At 41.0% G+C, this 21600-nt stretch overlaps 1 protein-coding gene across 3 annotated transcripts in view; it reads left to right on the top strand.

The window, feature by feature from the left end:
• Nucleotides 1-21600, top strand: part of KCNQ5 (potassium voltage-gated channel subfamily Q member 5) — a 699212-nt gene that overhangs the window by 479926 nt on the left and 197686 nt on the right. For all 3 annotated transcript variants that reach the window (XM_075598021.1, XM_075598020.1, XM_075598019.1), the window contains exon 3: nucleotides 14640-14766. In XM_075598021.1, coding sequence (XP_075454136.1) covers nucleotides 14640-14766 — 127 coding nt within the window. The remainder of the gene's footprint in view (nucleotides 1-14639; nucleotides 14767-21600) is intronic.

The raw sequence follows: 21600 nt of genomic DNA, 5'->3' as shown, positions 1-21600 counted from the left end.
TTCAAGGGCATATGAGAACCCAGCGCTGTGCAATCTTTCCTGCTCGCGCCCCCCTTCCTGCTTCCCTCCCTGCTTGCGCACACCCTCCCTTACCTCCTCTCCAGCGTCAAATGACGTCGCGGGATCACGTATCATCACGTAGCCATGCCAACATGACATCACATGACCCCACTGCGTCATTAGATGCTGCGTTGCCATGGCAACGAGTCGCCGATGAGAAGGTAAGTGAAGTTGCAGAGGCCTCACGCAATCCCCCGGCATTAATTTAAATGCCTTGGGGTAAGAGCACGGGGCCTCTGCTACCGCCGCGCCCCCCCTGAATAATATTGCGCCCCCCTGGGGGGCACGCCCCAAGTTTGCACAATGCTGAGTTAACCTATACATCAACAACTAGGAGTGTGTATACTATAGAGGCAAGTAACATTTATACTAAAACTCAATAAATGACCACACGGGACCAGGCAACACATATAATGTGACATCTAAGTGCAATTTGTATTGAATAATTGATCCCACACGAGCTGAGTAACATTGTTTCTGCTACTTCAAGCAGTATGTTCTCAGCGAATAGTAAACGGAGACACTAAGTGCTATTCTGATCCGGTATGCGAAGGGTCTTGACGGGCACCATTATTTAACACACTGTGCTCACGTGTCCTTCAGTACTCCTTGCAGCGTGCAGTAGGGAGAAATACAACTGGAACAATAGAATATGTTGTGGTGAACAGATACTGACTTACTGTATAAGGGCCAAATCTGATTTGAAGTCTCTAAGGCATATGAGTTAACCTACAGTATACATCAATAACTAGGAGTGTGTATATTATACAGATAAGTATCATCCATACAAAAACTCAGTTAATGACCACACTGGACCAGACAACACACTTTAATGTGACATCCAAGTGCAATTTGTATTGAATAATGTGATTGTCACAAGTATTTGCTCAACAATAAGTTTGATAGTTGTTTTGCGTCTTTCGTTTATCTTCCAACGTATGGATCTAAACACCTGCAGGATAATCTAACTCAGACAGTCCTGTAAGAGAATGCTCATTTGTGATTAGGATTGCATTATGTTATCAGGGACACACACATCACAGTGGTTCTAATTCAGAAGCTCGGTCACATATATAAAAAAGATCAAATCTGTTCCAGATTATAACATATATCATTTAGTAGCTGTATCTTAAACATCAAGTCAGATAGATGTATTTGTTTAAAACACTACATATGAGTATAATAACTCCCTACTAGGGATCGTATAAGGTACTATAAACTACCTATCAACTCATTTATAAGTCAGTCTGTTCTCATTACAACATTGAGAATTACCAAAGGTCACTAGACATTTCAGCGCTCCAATATAGATTTTAATCGTCGCTATTTTGTTAAGTTCAATTTCAAATAAAATGTATTTATTTTGTTGTACTAGTAGAGTAGTGTGCATCTCGAAGGGTTCTTTCTTTCTCGTGTTGAACATAAATCGTGAGTTAGCCAGATAAATTATGTTATCAATAGTTTTTTGTACATCGTTATTTCCAAATACTCCAAAAAAAATTCAACACCAGAGGTTACAAGCTACATCAGCGAGACAGGGTACAATTAAGTACTATCATATTATATTATTCAGTTGGTTTTTTTTTAATAGACTTGTATCAGAAACAGCAATTTTTCTAAGTATGGCATATTTCTTTAAATATGCAATTCCTATACTTTAGCGTTGTTTTTTTTTTTTTGTAAAACAAGCAGCAAATTGATTCTTACTACTGTATATATTGTATGTAGTCAACAATTATTCACATTGAGAGGACATGGCTATCAATTCCAGTACCCATAAAATCATTTAAAATACAAGAACATATATTTCCAGAGTGCAATCCTGTAAATATAATAAGGATCACTGCCGACATCAACAATTTAGACACAATATATACAAATCACAGTAGCCATGTATCATTAAAAATAAACTGTTGTTCATTGCAGCCTTGGCTTCTATTTTATAAACCACATACAAAGTAATGCTAAGGGGAAGTTCTCCTGTCAAATTGTGAGGGTGGAATTAGTAAGGTAATACAGACTACTTCCTAATGTTTATAAAATCAGAAACCCATGTATTTATTTACTTAGAACTATTTACCAAGAAAGGTACATTGAGAAGCACATGGTGTTTTCATGTACAGTACGTAAGAAAAGCTGCACCATCTGAAATCATACCCAAGTATATGGTGCATTGGATTATTATATAACAAGGTGTCGCAGTGGACCATAAATCGCAGTGCTTTAATTGAGAGACTCTCACACATCTCCTCGGGACAATGAGACAGACCATCTCTTTTTGGATTACAAATGAATATCCTGTTTATTCCCGTACAGTCCCAGAAGATGCTCCAGCATATTACAAATGGGGTTTATTCTCTGATAGCATATTTTCATCAATTGAATGTGTTATATTATTCTCCGCTGTGAACTTGTGCCATTGTATTTTTTTTATTTTTATATTCTATAGCCCACATATATCACAGTAATTGAAAATGTATTTTCTTTGTATAATTGGACAATTAAACTAAGCCACTCTTTCACTTGGATTATTTGTAGTTTGGGGATTGGGTAAGAGGCAATGAAGGACCACTTGCTAAAAGGCCTGAAGACATGAACAAATAATGTGAAATTAGAATGGCAGATAAAAAGGCGCAGTATAGTCTGCATAGACAAATGACACAGCAGAGCCCATCTAGGTATGTGGCATACGACATGCATGACTTTTATGGCTTAGACAATTTTATGCAACATTTAGTGAAACATAAAGAAAAACATAAAGGATTAAATTGTCCAGAAAGAATACTATAATTTACCATTTACTTCCTTCAGGGGCCTTCTAACATGGACATTTACAAGATTTATCAGAGCTATAAAAGGCAAAGGCGAATGAGGAGATGAAGATAATTCTTTTTATCACACTGAAATGTTGAAAAACATGATTTAATTAAAGGTTTTGTGAGTGCGTATTACACACCCAGGCTGTTTGCATTACTTGGAAGAAAGGCAAGAACTACTTAGGCTTTACAGATCATTATGTGGTTCAGGAGAGTAGTGTAGAGAAATACCTATTATGATTCCATACAGTACATTTAGTTGTACTGTGAAAACATCTTGCAAATTGAAAAACAAGGAAGTCAAGTGGTCAACAGTGTGCAGTGGTAAATGAAGATCACTTGGAAGAAATGGATTGTAACAGGGTTCATTTGTCTTCAGTGCTGATATTAGTGAGGCATAACTGAAAAATATGGATTTTGCAAAGAAATGCAAATGAAAATGACACAAAGATTTAAGTTTAAAGTGCGATACTCCACAAGCAATGGACAAAATATTGTAATGGGCAATCAAGCTGAGAGAGAGAAATAGTCGAGAGAAAAGCAATTACAATTTGATTCTAAGAATTGAGAAATCGTGCGTTTGGGACAGTAGAAAACACTTGGCAGAATATACGATAAAAATATATATTTTTTTAGTTCTAACTAAATGAGTGGAATCTCAAAAGTATCATATCTGAAAATAAAAAAGTAGTGTAACAGTGCAACAAGACGGTGCAGAGGTCAGGGCGATATCACCTACAGGGGCGAGAAAAAGTTTGTGTACCCATTAGGATTTTCACATATTTCAAACCTAAAATGTTATTAGATCTTATTCTAACTCCTAATAATAGATTTAAAACCAGAGACAGAACATAAAACACAGACAGAGCTCAGTTTTAGCACATCCAGTGAAACTCATACACGGTACAGTTCCTAAATATATATGTATAAATATCTATTAAGTAAAATGGTCTTTTAGTTTAACATTTTTGGCCAAAATTGTTGTAAGCCCCTGAGCCAACTGCACGGCAGACCACAATTCAGGGGTCCCTAACGCTAAAATAAATTCTTAATAACCAGTGTAATAACAGGAAGAATGATTTATAGTAAATCTGTCAATATAGTTGCAAAGTTCTAAGTCTGATTGAAGCTTTTATTCACCTGTACATTACCAGGAAAAGCACTCTGTATTAGAGTTGTCACAACCGTACTGCAAGCAAGCAAGTTCCCCTGAGTGGAAGATGCTATGGAGTGAGCCCTTAACCATTTAAATGTGGGAGGGGGTGAGCTTCAATTAGGTGGGAGGTTGCCACCCTCCAAACAGCCAAGACTAGCTGAACAACACTTGTAAAACATACTGGACACCTAACAAGCTCCCATTGAACCCCCAAAATAACCACAACATATATAAGCATATGAGTGTCACAGAGGAGTGCTACTGAGCATGGCAATATATATTTAAAACCAGAGACAGAACATAAAACACAGACAGAGCTCAGTTTAAGCACATCCAGTGAAACTCATACTGCACCGACACACTTTATTCGAGCAAATACCCAGTATGTACCTGGCAGATACCTGGAATGCGCCGCTCCTCACCTCTGACAAGCCCCGTTGCGTTTGCCTTCCCAGCCTGGGTTCATGCCTGGCTGACGGGCGGCTGGTCTGTTAAATGATAATGATTAGGATTTAATAGGCTGCAATGCTTCGCATGTCTACCAGATGGCATAAATTCATGAATTGTAATGCAGTATATATATATATATATATATATATATATATATATATATATATATACTGTGCAGTATTGCAGCCAGCGGGAATAAAATGCTTCAATCCCTGCCTGGAAAATAACCCAATGCACTCGGGCAGAAAACAGTCACAAACCTCAATACACCCGGGTATACCCGAATTCATGGGACTAGCCGAGCTCGAATAAAGTGTGTCGCCAGTGTACACGGTACAGTGCCTAAATATATATGTATAAATATCTATTAAGTAAAATGGTCTTTTAGTTTGACATTTTTGGCCAAAATTGTTGTAAGCCCCTGAGCCAACTGCACGGCAGACCACAATTCAGGGGTCTCTAACGCTAATATAAATTCTTAATAACCTGTGTAATAACAGGAAGAATGATTTATAGTAAATCTGTCAATATTAGTTGCAAAGTTCTAAGTCTGATTGAAGCTTTTATTCACCTGTACATTACCAGGAAAAGCACTCTGTATTAGAGTTGTTACAACCGTACTGCAAGCAAGCAAGTTCCCTGTGTATGAGTTTCACTGGATGTGCTAAAACTGAGCTCTGTCTGTGTTTTATGTTCTGTCTCTGGTTTTAAATATATATTGCCATGCTCAGTAGCACTCCTCTGTGACACTCATATGCTTATATATATGTTGTGGTTATTTTGGGGGTTCAATGGGAGCTTGTTAGGTGTCCAGTATGTTTTACAATTGTTGTTCAGCTAGTCTTGGCTGTTTGGAGTGTGGCAACCTCCCACCTAATTGAAGCTCACCCCCTCCCACCTTTAAATGGTTAAGGGCTCACTCCATAGCATCTTCCACTCAGGGGAACTTGCTTGCTTGCAGTACGGTTGTGACAACTCTAATACAGACTGCTTTTCCTGGTAATGTACAGGTGAATAAAAGCTTCAATCAGACTTAGAACTTTGCAACTAATATTGACAGATTTACTATAAATCATTCTTCCTGTTATTACACAGGTTATTAAGAATTTATATTAGCGTTAGTGGTTTTGTGGTAGAATTTGTGTAGAATTGTGGTCTGCCGTGCAGTTGGCTCAGGGGCTTACAACAATTTTGGCCAAAAATGTCAAACTAAAAGACCATTTTACTTAATAGATATTTATACATATATATTTAGGCACTGTACCGTGTATGAGTTTCACTGGATGTGCTAAAACTGAGCTTTGTCTGTGTTTTATGTTCTGTCTCTGGTTTTAAATATATATGGCCATGCTCAGTAGCACTCCTCTGTCACACTCATATGCTTATATATATGTTGTGGTTATTTTGGGGGTTCTATGGGAGCTTGTTAGGTGTCCTGTATGTTTCCTAATAATAGATACAGATTACCTGATCAAACAAATGACAAAAAACATGATACTTTTACAACATTTATTTATCCACAAATGATTCAACATTGTTTTTTGTTGTATACATTTATCCACGCCCACTAGCACTCCTTTTGACACTTATATGCATATATATATATATTATGTGGCAATGGTTGGGGTTTCTCAGAGCTTGTTGGGAATCTGTGTATTTTGTTAACTGTTTGCAGCTGGTCTCAAATACATTATTTAGCTAAGTACTCCTCGTCTGTATGTGTGAGTGCACTGTAAATAAGACAGTAATCTTTGTTCTGATATTCAAGGTTGTGTATAAAGTGACATGTATACATGAGACTGATATATAATGTATAATATATGTACTGTATTTTAACTTACAAGGCCTACCCAGATCCTCCATGTCCATCAGTCCAGGAATACCTACTATCTGGGAGGTGGCAATGACAGAGCTCAGCTGCTCCTCTTTTGGGGTGAGGTGCAGGATAGTAGGTAGTCCCCATCCTCTCTTCCTCATCTGGGAAGAACGGTCAGCCAGCTTGTGCTTCACCTTACGCTTGCTGACCATGTTCCCCAGCGCATTTATGCTGGTGAGGATGCGGCCCCAAATTCGCCGCTTTTATGCAGTGCTTGTGTGTGAACACAAAACCCCTAAGAGTTCCAGCTCTTCCTCAGTGAATTTTAGGCTGTGAATCCTCGCAGTATCAGACACTAGAGAAGTCCCAGCAACAAAGGTGGCTACCTTCTCTGTCATGTCAACAAATGAGCTGTTTAGCTGATATGGCCGAGTTATTCAATTTGTAATGTGCATTTATTTGAAATTGCAACATGCTCATGGACATTATGTTAGGTAACACACATGCGTAACGCGTCACTAACAGATGTGTGTTAATTGGAACATACAGTTAGGTCTGGAAATAATTGGACACTAATACAAGTTTTGTTATTTCGGCTGTGTTCCAAAATAAATTCCAGTTACAGTTAAATAATGAATATGGGCTTAAAGTGCAGTCTATCAGCTTTAATTTGAGGGTATTCAGATCCAAATTGGAGAAAGGGTTTAGTAATTACATATCTTTAATATGTAGCCCCCTCTTTTTCAAGGGACCAAAGGTAATTGGACAATTGACTCAAAAACTGTTTCATGGACAGGTGTGGGCTATTCCTTCGTTATTTCATCATCAATTAAGCAGGTAAAAGGTCTGGAGTTGATTCCAGTTGTGGCATTCGCATTTGGAAGCTGTTGCTGTGAACCCACAACATGCGGTCAAAGGAGCTCTCAATGCAAGTGAAACAGGGCATCCTTAGGCTGCATAAAAGGGAAAATCCATCAGAGAGATAGTAGGAACATTAGGAGTGGCCAAATCAACAGTTTGGTACATTCTGAGAAAAAAAGAACGCACTGGTGAGCTCAGCAACACAAAAAGGCCTGGACGTCCACGGAATACAACAGTGGTGGATGATTGTAGGATCCTTTCCATGGTAAAGAAAAACCCCTTCACAACATCCAGCCAAGTGAAGAACACTCTCCAGGAGGTAGGCATATCATTATCCAAGTACCATGAAGAGAAGACTTCACGAGAGCAAATACAGAGGGTTCACCACAAGGTGCAAACCATTCATAAGCCTCAAGAATAGAAAGGCCAGGTTAGACTTTGCCAAACAATATCTATAAAAGCCAGCCCAGTTCTGGAACAGCATTCTTTGGACAGATGAAACTAAGATCAACCTGTACCAGAATGATGGGAAGAAAAAAGTATGGAGAATGCTTGGAACGGCTCATGATCCGAAGCATACCTCATCATCTGTAAAACACGGTTAGGCAGTGTGATGGCATGGGCATGCATGGCTTACAATGGCACTGGGTCACTAGTGTTTATTGATCATGTGACAGAAGACAGAAGCAGCCGGATGAATTCTGAAGTGTATAGGGATATATTATCTGCTCAGATTCAGCCAAATTCAGCAAAGTTGATTGGACGGCGCTTCACTTTACAGATGGACAATAACCCAAAACATACTGCGAAAGCAACCCAGGAGTCTTTTAAGGCAAAGAAGTGGAATATTCTGCAAATGCCGAGTCCATAACCTGATCTCAACCCGATCAAGCATGCATTTCACTTGCTGAAGACAAAACATAAGGCAGAAAGACCCACGAACAAACAACAACTAAAGACAGCTGCAGTAAAGGCCTGGCAAAGCATCACAAAGGAGGAAACCCAGCGTTTGGTGATGTCCATGCATTCCAGACTTCAAGCAGTCATTGTCTGCAAAGGATTCTCAACAAAGTATTAAAAATGAACATTTTATTTATGATTGTGTTAATTTGTCCAATTACATTTGAGCCCCTGAAATAAGGGGACTGTGTATGAAAATGGTTGCAATTCCTAAACGTTTCATCCGATATTTTTGTTCAACCCATTGAATTAAAGCTTAAAGTCTGCACTTCTATTGCATCTTGGTTGTTTCATTTCAAATCCATTGTGGTGGCGTACAGAGCCAAAATTATGAAAATTGTGACAGTGTCCAATTATTTCCGGACCTAACTGTACGTTATACTTTTCCACAATGTGCAGTGTATTATTTAATGCATCTCAGCGCTACGATAATCCCCATTCATACAGGTAACGTAACGATGGTCGTTTTGCTAACGGACATTCTTTTTTCATGCCATCAGCTTTGAGAATACCTGTTAAACTGTAGAAAGTAACGTCCGTTACCTATTTCGGTAGCGGTCATGATTAGCGTAAAAGTGATGGACTTCTGAAGAACTATCCCTATAAGTGCTACTTTCTGCTAAAATTCTGTACCCATGACATTCTTGAAAATTAGACGCTCACTTTTCTTGGTAAAATATTTTCTAAAAAAATTATAAGCATTCACAATTGTATTTCGTATACAAATAACACGTATAAAAGAATTTCAAGAACGCGCCTCTTTTGAGTGCCAGAAATCCATCAAAATTGGCCATCAAGTTTTTCTTGGCTTAAAGACAACTGCATATACTGTAGATGCAAACAATTCTTAATGCATTCAAATAGATAAACTTGACGTGCACCATACAAAGAATAAGTGAATGTACGTCAAATGAAGAGCATGTATAATGATACCAACATATACTGCTAATGATTTTAAGTAATATATTTTTTAAACAATGCGCTCTTTCAATTTTGTTTTCAAGAAGCAATTTTTTATACATAGCACTTTATGAGTATCAGTGTGTGTGTGTGTGTGTGTGTGTGTGTGTGTGTGTGTGTGTGTGTGTGTGTGTGTGTGTGTGTGTGTGTGTGTGTGTGTGTGTGTGTGTGTGTGTCAGTGTTTTTATGTATCAGTGTGTTAATCAATGTATCAGTGTGTGCTAGTGAATTTGTGCAGTGGAAGACATCAGGTGCTGGTATTAGGGATCAGGGCACGGTTAAAATGTGTGCTTTAAAAAAATATAATCATGGCTGACTCCTCTGTAAATAATACATTCATCGAAGAATCTGTAAGGAATTAAATAGAAATACAAATGCCAACGCACTTGTAATATCAATTCACTATATTTCTTGTATTAATGTTTGCAGTTTGTCTTCAAACTAAATCTACTTACTGCAGCAGTCTTGCTTTTCACTGGCACATTTCACGATGTTGCCATTAATGATTGGCTTGCAGGTAAGGAAGTTGCCAGCAGACCGTTTTTGTTAAACAAGGTAGGCAAGGAATAAAAAAAAAAAACCCTGTTATGACCATAAACCCAGAGCATAATTATAATTATTATACTGCTGCATATTATTTCTATTTTGAGCACGGCTGCAGGTAGATTGAATGCTATTTATGGCTCTTTCACTAAGGCCAAGCATTGTCTCTCCTTTTCTCATATGTTCAATGTGTAAATACTGTATATTACTGTCACAAATTGGTAAGGATTTAAACGAGTCAAGGACTGTCGTCCACAGCAAAATATAGGGGAATTGCTATAAATTTCAAACCTTTATCAATATTACACATTCTTTAATATGTGATACAGTAATTAGTGACAGTTGACCTGCTAAATGAGTAGGAAATAAAGTGCTGGCCACGCTTACGCAATCGGCGCTAGACAGCCAGTCGTGCGCAATTGGCGCTTGTTGGCCACACATGCACGATAAGCGCTTGTCGACCACGCATGTGCGATCGGCTCTTGTCGGCCACGCATGCGCATACGCAGCTGGCAAGCACCGATCACACATACACGAGTGGGTGCCGATCACGCATGCACAACAGGCAAGTGCAGATTGCGCGTGCGAACTGGCATGTGCCAATCATGCATGCTCCGATCAGAATGCTGGTACACCGACCAGGCCATGGGATATTGCTGTAAAGGGAATGCCCCCCGTCGCTTTGGCCATGCCCTCATGATTCTCGGCTCTTCTTTAGGTAGAGTTGGAAGTGGGAACACCTTTGGCTGGATAAACACTGCAGCTGTCCGACCGCCGCTCTTGGGAGATGCCAGCGGGGACACTTCGGTTGTTACTTGCGTTGGTTCTGGCTCTCTGACCGTCTCTGGCACCTTGTCGGGAATCGGGTCTGGAACCATCTCTGAACTTGGAACAAGCAGCGAGGCATACGGACCCCCATTAGCAGTCTTTAGAGCCCTTAGACCCTCTCTGATCGGCAACGGCAAGGTAGACTCATCATCATCTGGCTCGGTATTAGAGCCGGTCAGATCGAAATCAAAGTCCATAGACCCTGGTAGCATTTGCAGAAAGTAGTTAGCTCAGCACCTTGGGCAAGTAGTGCCCCAAACCAGATCGCCGCCTGGGTAATCACAATTGGGGAACAAGCACAGCAGGCACTGAGACTCACCGACTGTTACTTCCATGAATCCCCCTGGCAAGGCTTAATATCCCAGCCCACGGGTCACCATTTCAGGCCTGCATAACGTGCGTGGAGGCAGGAGCACAGGTAGGGTAGCTCCTCGGTCGTTGGTAGCTCCGAAGAACTGAGGGTGCGGTTGGCTACATCTGGCCCCTCCTTTCTTTCCAACCGTCGATGAACATTGGTTGTCAGAGTGCCCCCTCCCTCTAGTGGAGATTAGAGGAGGAGCCCACAGTGACAGGGCGTGACCTGAGCTCCCGACTGAGCCAGTCACATCGCTGGGGTGCAGTCCTGGTTTTTGCGCGATAGGCGGATGCCAAGTCCCCGGGTGTAGGGTGCACCCAGTAGCACGTGGTTCAGCACCCATGCTGAGCATAACCTCGTGGCCGTCGGCTGAAGGCTGGACGCCCTTTTGAAATAGTTCACATACGGGTTGAACCTGGGCAGTTATGACACACTCCTCAATCTGAAGAACAGGTACGTCGTCTGCAGCCCCACCCAATGTCCTCACTGTCTGCTCCCTCTGGTAGAACCAGAACACCTAAGAAGCACAAAAAGGGCGCGGACATGGTTTTCGCGCCACTCCATAATAAAGCGGCAACACCATTCTCTGTATTTTGCAACTGGACCACGTGGTCTGCGTGATTCTGGCTGGAACTCATGTCTTGTGGATCTGAACAGCACTTGGTTGCGGTCTACCAATAGTAGGTTGTACCCCAGGCTAGCAAAGCTAGTGGTTCCATAGTCTGGCTACTGGATAGTAGTACTCTGGGCTTTTTCTTCTAAGATATTCCCTATCAGTACCGGGCGCCACCTCCTATTGGCTGCCAGCATCGCGGATCCTCTCCAGAGGTCCCTGGGACTCAGTTAATCACAGCACCCCCTTTAGGCATTCCAACTACCTGCCTCAGGACGACTTAGAACAGCAATAGCCATCTTGTTTCCAGACGATTCACCCGACTGGGCCGTCTAGGTCGTTCTTTGCGAGGAACACTCTCCCTCTTATCCTGGAACCAGGGTCACGTATGATGTATGAATAATTCCAGTTAGCTTAACTCATGCCTTCCCTATTCCAAAGCACAACAAGTCATTTTGTCTGTCTTAGTTTTATTGAGGGAAAATCACAGGCAGAAAGGTACTTGCAGATGTAGTGTGGGTAGAGAGTGCTTCTCTGTCCGAAGTGCAGTGTATCAAGATAAGGCAGTGTAAAAACAGAAAGGCCTCGCTGGGGCTAATAGCAGGCAGGTACTCACTCCGAGTCCAGGGTGTAAAGGAAGTGTGGGGGAATCTGGGTAACAGGCATAGTCTAGGGACAGACTAATTGTCAGCAAGACAAGGGGGAGGGCAGAATAGCCCATTCTGAGAAAGATCCCAGAGGTTGCTATAGCAACTCCCTGACTAGGGCTGTGTAAACAACATGTGTATCAAAATGTTGCCTTTCACATGCAGCTAGCTGCTGGGACAAAAGAAATGACAGGCAGCTGAACTAAAGAGACAGCATCTGACTGTGAGCTGCAAAAAGAGGGGGGTTGAACAGAAATATAAATCTTGTTCCAGGACACCCCTGACTAAACCTAGCCTCCCTCCTTCATTAGCACTTACTCTGGAAGCATACCTCATTACTTCCAGCTTTTTTTCGCTGAAAGCCTGTCCTGTTACAGATCTCAGCAGCGCCTCCAAATATAACGGTGTTTCCCCAAACCTCTGGGAGAGTCTACCATTACTGGTCGTGTGGTGCATGATACCTGCTGGTAACAGGAGGGCTGAGTTGTCCGCCAGTGGTAGTGGGGACTCAGGAACAGGGTTCTGGGGTTCATACCCCACATATCTCTTTAGCAATGCTGTGCCTCCATCTGCTGTAGGCTTCAGAAACTGAAGGTGATCTCCCACTGTATAACTTATTACCTCTCCCCCCCAGTAAGGTCACGCCCCAAGCAGGAGGTATATGCAAACAGGAACGGATTTAGTACTCTTCTGTACAGTTACAGGACAAGGCAGGTTCTCAGCTATTCACTGGATGATGGTCCCTGGACCGTCACTACAGGCCTAGGGCACCCGCAGCTGTCCTAGCTCTTCCCTGCTTCCCTAGCAGAGGCAGAGGTATGGTCCACACTCACTCTCCCCCCGAGGAGTAGGGGACTGGAGAAGGGCCAATCTCAGCCTTTCCACTGTGCGACCTGCCTTCCACAGTGGGAGAAGGTACACTAACATATTTAGGGCGGTCCTGCCTTTAAGTACTGCCAGGAGGAGGGCACCAGGTCTGGCTCATGATTGGTCATGCCCAGGTCTGATGTCACCACCTCCCGCTGTCACTCAAATGCAGCTTCTCGGAGAGGGAAAACCACATATCAACTACTGGCAACCTCATTGTACCAGGATTTACTGCAAGTCCAAGGGCAGAATAGTAGCCACCGGTGACATGGCTACACCTCTAAAAAATTATATTAGAGCAAGAGAGAAAGAGGACAAATGTTTCACTCTGACTGGGTCTTCCTCAGGAAGCTTTTGGATATGTTGATGCTTTATGCCCCTATCCTTTTGGCACTTCAGAGTTTTTGTATATCTTTTTAGAGTGTAGTACAGGCTTACCCTGGTTTAAGGACACTCACTTTAAGTACACTCGCGAGTAAGTACATATCGCCCAATAGGCAAACGGCAGCTCACGCATGCGCCTGTCAGCACGTCCTGAACAGCAATACCGGCTCCCTACCTGTACCGAAGCTGTGCGCAAGCAGGGAGACTATAGAGCCTGTTACACATGTGTTATTTACATCAGTTATGCACGTATATGACGATTGCAGTACAGTACATGCATCGATAAGTGGGGGAAAGGTTGTGCTTCACTTTAAGTACATTTTCACTTTACATACATGCTCCGGTCCCATTGCGTACGTTAATGCGGGGTATGCCTGTATGTGTATTACATTTTTATATATTTAAAATTATCACATAAACCAATAGCTATTTTAAAAAGCCTTGGGCTTCAATGTTTTGTTCCTTCTGTGCCTGACTATAGATATTAGTGATATTTATATTTCTTATATTATTACAATGAATTATTTGGTGGTGTACTGTATGTGGTTTTCTTGATAAAATCTAAATTGTGTGTTTCTAAATGATCCTGAAAGGTTTGTATATTTCTCAAGATTGGATAATTACTTATATTGATATGTTTTGTCTTATAGTATAATAGTAATATGCTGTACATATATAGTGCTAGCAGTGTTCACGGCACAATTAAGCGCAAGTTCATCCCATGAAGAACTTACTTATTTTTTTGGTACGAGACACAGGGAGCAATGCCCCAGCTAACAAAAAGAGCTGACATTAATACACCTTGAGCTGTTTTCAAACGTAATAGGTCTTGTGTTAACTTTTAGTGCTAATGGTATGCAAAAGAGGTGTTTCCTCTAACAATGTCAATCCTCAGACCTCCATTACAATTAACACAGGGATTTAGTGTTTGTTAGGTATGTCATATAGATGGTGTTAACTCCCTTCAGACACTGGCACTCTAGACACTGAATATTTCAGCAAAACCTATATTTCATTGTCTGGAAGGAGTGAACGCCACCTTTAGGGTTAACACAAGTCATTTTATTCAAAGCTAACGCGAGGCAGTGCTAGCTTCACATGATGTTGAGCCTTTGTTTTTCCATACATTTTAGCTTTGTGAATTCACATTAACCTCAGGGAACATAACATCCATTATGGATTTTGGTAATAATACATTATGAAGCCTGAGGTAATGGAGCTCTGTCAATCTGGGCCTTAAATGTATTATGAACCTTTTGCCCTTGTTGGAAAGGAACTTACAGCATTAAGCTTCACCACTGTTTCTAACGTGTTCTTTTTTAGGAATTCGTCATGATTGTCGTGTTTGGTTTGGAATACATCTTTCGGATCTGGTCTGCTGGCTGCTGCTGTCGGTACCGAGGATGGCAAGGAAGGTTAAGGTTTGCCAGGAAACCATTCTGTGTAATTGGTAAGCATGCTCGGTTGATACTGTATACTTGTGATGCAAAATTGCCGGTGTCATGCTGTACTTTTAACAACCATGTGCTTTAAAGATGCAGTCTCTCGTAACCAATGTCACTAATATGTTTAAGGAGTCAAATCTGGCCACTTTTTTTTTTCTTTACAAACATCAAACATCATTCACCAGTATGCATTTTTTAAATAATTATTAAAGTTCATTTGTTAACATGTTAAGATGAGACATGAAAAAGTTTGATTTCCTCTGGCTACTCCCTTTTGTGTGATATCACAATGTACTGAACAGGAGTTTGCACAGTGAAAGCTCCCCTGTTTCCTTATGTTTATTGGCCATTACAGGAGAGGGTGGGCTAGAGGCTGAGTAAACTATTGACTGACACGCACTCCCCCATTCAATACCCTCATTAAATGACCAATGACTGAGCTTCAGATCTGAACCAACGCTAATAACCCCCTAACTCTTGTTACTAGTTTTAAATACTTGGGCATATGGTTTGACTCCCATTTAACATTTGGGATGCACATTGATACCCTGACATCCAACACTTATAATCTGAGATCTGACTCCAAAAGACTTTTCATGGTCCCAAGGTTCAGCAAAGTATCCAGCCACTTCTCCTTCTCTTACCGCGCACCCCACAACTGGGACAATCTACCGGAGGCTCTCACAGCCACCACCAGTCTAAGTTCTTTCAAAACTAAAGCTGCTTCACATTTTAATCTGGTCTGTATCTGCCTATAATATACATTATCTTTAACTGTGCATGCAATGTATTGTATATAATATATACCCTGTTCACTTATGTAACTATGTATTTGTAACCATGTATTATTTATCATCATAACTCTATGCCCAGGACATACTTGAAAACGTGAGGTAACTCTCAATGTATTACTTCCTGGTAAAACATTTTATAAATAAATGCAAATTCTCCTTCTTCAGTACCTATTTTTCTTTTGATTTATTTACCGAATTCAAATTGAGGGATCCTCTAGAGCTGAACGACCCTATTTTTAGCTCCAAGGAACTCACAGTTCATGATATACTTACTAGTTCAGTTGCTGGTGAAGCCTTTCTTGATTGGATGGTGTCTGCAGCCATCCAATAGGAAGCCAGATTCCTTTCTACCCACAGGATTTTGCTGACATTTTGATTTCCCAGATTGGAGCTGAAACACTGGCAACTAAACTGTGCTATCCGTGGTGATTAACGGCTGAAATACACGAGAAAGAAAGAATCCCTAATGATGCACTCGCCTCCGCTAATATTGAAAATAAATATATTTTATTGATACAAAGGAAATAAAAACTAATATTAAAACCTCAAAAGACGCGCTTGTGTCTACCGTGATTAACAGTAATTCTCACAAAAAGGGGGTTAATAATGTATACCCTGATTGATAAACATACGATTAATGTTCTTGTATTCCATAGGACAGAATCCTATATGAGAAAGTATTTACTGTTATTATCAGAGAGGGCATGAGAACCCCATATTGTGGGTTAAGAGAGTATATGTTTCCTTTGCATCAATAAAATTGATTTATTTTCAATATTAGTGGAGGCGAGTGTATCATTAGGAATTGTTTCTCTCTCGTGTCTTTCAGCAACTATTAAAAATAACCTGATGAACTTATGACAAGAGAGATCAAGTTTCCTAGCTGAGAAATAGTTTAACAAGCAATGTCCAACAGATACATATTGTTAACAGATCAAATAATGTAAGAGTTTATTGAATAAAATTTACATTTCTACAGTACATTTGATGTTAAAAACAGGAACACAAATATGCCCAGACCACAATATAGAACTCAGTTCGTTACTTCACACAATCCACATCAGATATTTTCAAACAATTCACATACTGTACAAACAGCATCTTTCTTAAATAAAAAATGTTATCCACTCAGATGTGTTGCCCCTTGGTAGAGAGCAGGTAGAGGGATGGTACTGTGGCAGCACATAAAAAAATACTGGTTATAATAGAAAAATAAAAAGTAGGATATAAATGATTCATTGCATGGCTTGGGCAAAATGTGAGCAGGTCAGAAAGCTACTGTAGCAGTACACAAGTAACATCAGACATGTTTCACATACCTATCAAAGTATGTTCTCTGAAATGTATAAAGCAAGGATAGAAAACAAATGAAAAATACAGTACTCCTTAAACAGGTCATATATAAACTACCAAGTTCTTAAAGCAGCTGTCCGAATAGCGTTGTTTTTAGCCACAGGAACCCCACGCTTTCCAAGATATTTACTGGTGTAGTTATCTGTACTTTAGGTAGACATTTAAAAGGTCATCCAATAGGAAGCAGCAAAGCATGACATGGTGGCTTCCTATTGGCTTATGAGATTTGTCAGCCATTTTGATTTCTTTGACACCGGTAAGTATCTCAGAAACCAGGGAGTCGCAGAAGCTAAATATAGAGCATTTTAGCTCTGGAGGACACAGCAATGCAATGGGCCGCCTTGGGAATTTTATAATTAGTAATGTGAATTGTTTACTTATTTGTGTCCTGTGAATTGTTATCCTTTACTTTTAGCTGTTTGGTTCATTGTTTTACAAGAAGAATAAAGGGTGGGAAACTAGGAAAATAGCATAGTGACAATTTACACGATTCGGCTAACAGACCTATCAAAAAATATATTGTGTATATAACCTTATAAACATGTATCAAAGGCTCAAACTACCTACATTTATCTCATTAAACATATGGCTACATTAAAGCTGCAGTTCAGTCTTTTTTTATTTATTTATTTATTTATTTACTTCATTAGTTTCATGTGTGCAATCTCTAATTACCTAAAGAACTGTATAGCTGCAGGTCAATTCTTTCTCCATGTATTGATTGGCAAAATTTGGTGACATCATTAATGAAGGGATCTGTTTTTCTTCTGCTTCTTTCTCTCAGTGGAAGCTCATGAATATTCATGAGCACTCCTGCACTGACATGTGCTAGAGGGAGGGCAGGGCTGACAAAGGGGTGTGCCAGGGCTTGTGACAGGACATGAAGGGGCAGTGCCTTAGCAAATGCTTGTTAAAATAGAATACAAGAAAATTGGTCTTTCAAAGTTGTTTTTTTAAAAACAGAAAATGCTAAAAGTTTTTTTTCTTACTACAGAACTGATTTATTAAAAAAAAACAGACATGCAGGATATTGACTGAACTGCAGCTTTAAGTTCCCTTTATCCTCCAACTGTTGTTCCTGTTTTGTAGGTACACTACATGTTTTTGAGTTCTGTAAAGACAGTTGTACCTAGTATATTAAACAGACAGTTGTCACGGTGCAGCCCTGGTGGCGGAGGATACACTGTTTTGGGTACGCCTGCTCCCTTTGTCAGGTGTTGGTTGCAGATACTGTGTCACATGTGAAATATATACCCAACAGGAGACTCCACCCATAACAAAGCGTGTCGGCGCGTTAGTCACCACTTTGTGACATCAATGTCTGTAACCTAAGAGACCGTACCAGCTTTCACATAATACATATAAAAAGAGTCTGATAATGGTGACATTAGTCTAACCTGTTAGAAGAATAATAGCAGACAGCAATCAGGAAAAATGTGCGACACAAATCTGCAAAGGTGTCACTCACAAGAACAGTACAGGCATACCCCGCTTTAAGGACACTCACTTTAAGTACACTCGCGAGTAAGTACATATCGCTCAATAGGAAAATGGCAGCTCACGCATGCACCTGTCAGTACATCCTGAACAGCAATACCGGCTCCCTACCTGTACCGAAGCTGTGCGCAAGCGGGGAGACTATAGAGCCTTTTACACATGTGTTATTTACATCAGTTATGCACATATATGACAATTGCCATACAGTTCATGCATCGATAAGTAGGAAAAAGGTAGTGCTTCACTTTAAGTACATTTTCGCTTTACATACATGCTCCGGTCCCATTGCATACGTTAATGCGGGGTATGCCTGTAATCAGTAAATCCCTTCATCATAGAGTTAGAACAAAATAACCCTGTGAGTTAACATGCTGCATATGGCAGTTAGCGTAGGCTGATGGACCTACAGATGTAGCAAGAATTACTGGCCTCGGTACCGTGGCAGGGCGCGAGACTCCCCCTGCGGGAACACTTTGTGCATCGAGTGAAGCCAACGGAATCATATTCTGTGGTTTTGTGGGCTTTATTTATTTCATTGCAATGCGGTATGTGTCCAGCAGATGGGACAGTGAATATCTTTGTCCATGCCCGCTGTGAGCCTTTTCAACGGCATAAAAACTTAACAGGTGTTTTTATACTTCAATTGACTTCAGCAGTGGGCAATGGTTCAGGCATAAAATAAATAATATTTCTCTACTGTACCTTTTAAACATAAGACACATCATTTTTTTTCATAAAGACACGTGGGGACAACCAGAGTGGGGGAAAGATGGAGAAAGCTTTGCATAGTTACATAGTAGATGAGGTTGAAAAAAGACATACGTCCATCAAGGTCAACCTATGCTAAATCAAGACGACATACGTTATCCTATATCGTACTTACAGTATATCGATGCTTGTATCAGACACTATTTCTTTAAGGTCATTCAACCCCTCACTTGTTTTGTTTATACTGTACTTGGTTAACTAAGAGCAACAATTTGATGACCCCCTGCTAGAAATGTATAATAATTTCTAAGATGGCAGGGACACGTCTTCACTGACCCACAGAGACCGCCGGGACCCCTCGGAGCAGCCCCACATTCCTGCGCTGGCAGTTCCTGTGGCAATATTGGGACATCATGGGCCGCGTATGGGTAGCAGTTTTCCCTATCAGAGTAAGTGAGAACATGGTTCGTACTCTAATAATTGCATATTGTGTTTATTTACAAAGTATATATACAATATGATGTAGTGTTTAAACTCTAACACGCTCCTCCTGATCAGATGGCCTCCTTGGCATCAGCTGAAAAGGGACCCTGACTTCCCCTGGTGGCTGGATGAGGGGGTGCGGCAACTATGAGGGGCCGGCTGGGGACTGGAGGAGTTTGTATTCTGAGCCCGTGAGTATTGCTGACTGTGTGTTGTACTAAGTGCTGTTTGCAGTACTCTCAATGTATCAAGATGGAGACTATGTATTACATTTGGGGTGTGCAAACATTTTTTGCTGTGCCGCCCCCTGCATGCTCTCCTCCATTGTTGCGCCCCCTTACTTCGCACGCATTCAAATGTTGCTGCGAGGTTGTGTGATGTCACGTGACCCGCGGCGTAATTTCATGTCGCGTTACCATGGCAACCGTGACGTCAAATGACCCCGTGGCGTCATTTGATGCCACGTTGCCATGGTCACGCGTCCTGAAGCCGGCTAGATCTTGGTAAGTAGCAGTTGCAGAGGCCTCGCTCGGCCCCCCAGCATTTAATTTAAATGCCTTGGAGTAGAGCGCGGGACCTCTGCAACCGCCCGTGCCCCCCCAAAAAAAATCTCGCACCCCCCAGTTTGCGCACTGCTGTATTACATGACTTGTTTTCTTTTAAAACTTCAGCCAGAATTCGTGTCCCACTCCTCCAGCGTGAGGAGGAGATGAAGGAGAACCCATCCACCCCTCATGAGAAACCTGACCCCGACACCTCCTCCATATCCTTCACGAGGAAGAGGTCCCTGTCCAGACCAACAAATCCACCAGCCATGAAGAGGGCCACATAGTTTAGAGGAAGAGAGTTTAGAATGGGAGGAATTTCAGGGTGGGTGAAAGTTAAGGGTTTTTTATATATATTTTGTTTAATTGCTAAATATTTTTTTCCTGTGAACTTGTACAAAATAATTTACTGTGCAGTAAACACCAGTACAACAATATAACATTTATAACTTAACTACACAATAACCACAGTACACTAAGCCACCACCCCCACACTAACCAGTATTAACTACAGTATATTGTCATTCAATTCTATATACAGTATTAGTCCTATTAAATCCACTGAAGCGAGAGCATGCACTATTTACAACTACACACACAAACCAAAACCAAAGTACAGAAACATGGCCGAAACAGCTGCAGCTGCATCCCATGTTCGAGGGATGCTTGCGGGGCATCATCCTACCCTGGTGACAATCGCAATAAATGGGTGTATGAGTCTTGCTTGGGTTTTTATGTTGGCCAACTGTGGCTGGTAAATGTCCTCAGTAGGTTTAGTGTCAGTGGCGTTGTCCAATTCAGTTCTGGCGAACTTGCGCATTAAAATTATGTTTCCATATTGTTTAGGCAGAGTCCCGAGTAGAGGCGTTCACATTTTTAAAGTGTCATTTGACAAACGTCGCTTCATACATTTTAGGTACCATGTAATTGTAATGCCAACCCTGAATGGGGTCAAACTGGACCCATTTTATTTCTTGGAGGGTGAATTCCGGTACCGGTCCAACATGTCCATGTGGGCGATTGAGGTGTGTGCTTCAAATAACTTTCTCAGTTGTCAAGCCAAGTGTTTGTTCTTGTCTGTATTACCATTTGTAGATATTTAGAAACAGATGAGCAAATGCAGCTGTGCTGGCTAAGGTGGCAGTGGCCAAAAAAGAGTAAGATTAGTCAGGCAGTGTTCAATACAAAGTGCATTAGAACTGAATATAGTATAACAATGCCTTACAATAATCTTTAGTTTTAATGAATAAATGTATTGTACAGTAGAGAATGTAATACAAGAATGTACTCATTTTCCCACCAGGTTCTTAACAGGGACATCCACTAAACACAATTCCAGGAAGACAGGGCCACACAGTACTAATGTTGTGGGTGGTGGTTGTGGGAGCTGACGGGGGGTGGTTGTTGGGACTGAAAGGGGGGAGGGTGTTATGGGAGGGTATTATGGGGTGGTGTGTTT

This window comes from Ascaphus truei, chromosome 4 (genome assembly GCF_040206685.1).
Source record: "Ascaphus truei isolate aAscTru1 chromosome 4, aAscTru1.hap1, whole genome shotgun sequence".
NCBI classification, from domain to species: domain Eukaryota; kingdom Metazoa; phylum Chordata; class Amphibia; order Anura; family Ascaphidae; genus Ascaphus; species Ascaphus truei.
The sequence above is the reverse complement of the archived record's forward strand: the minus strand, read 5'-3'. Positions and strand labels throughout refer to the sequence as shown.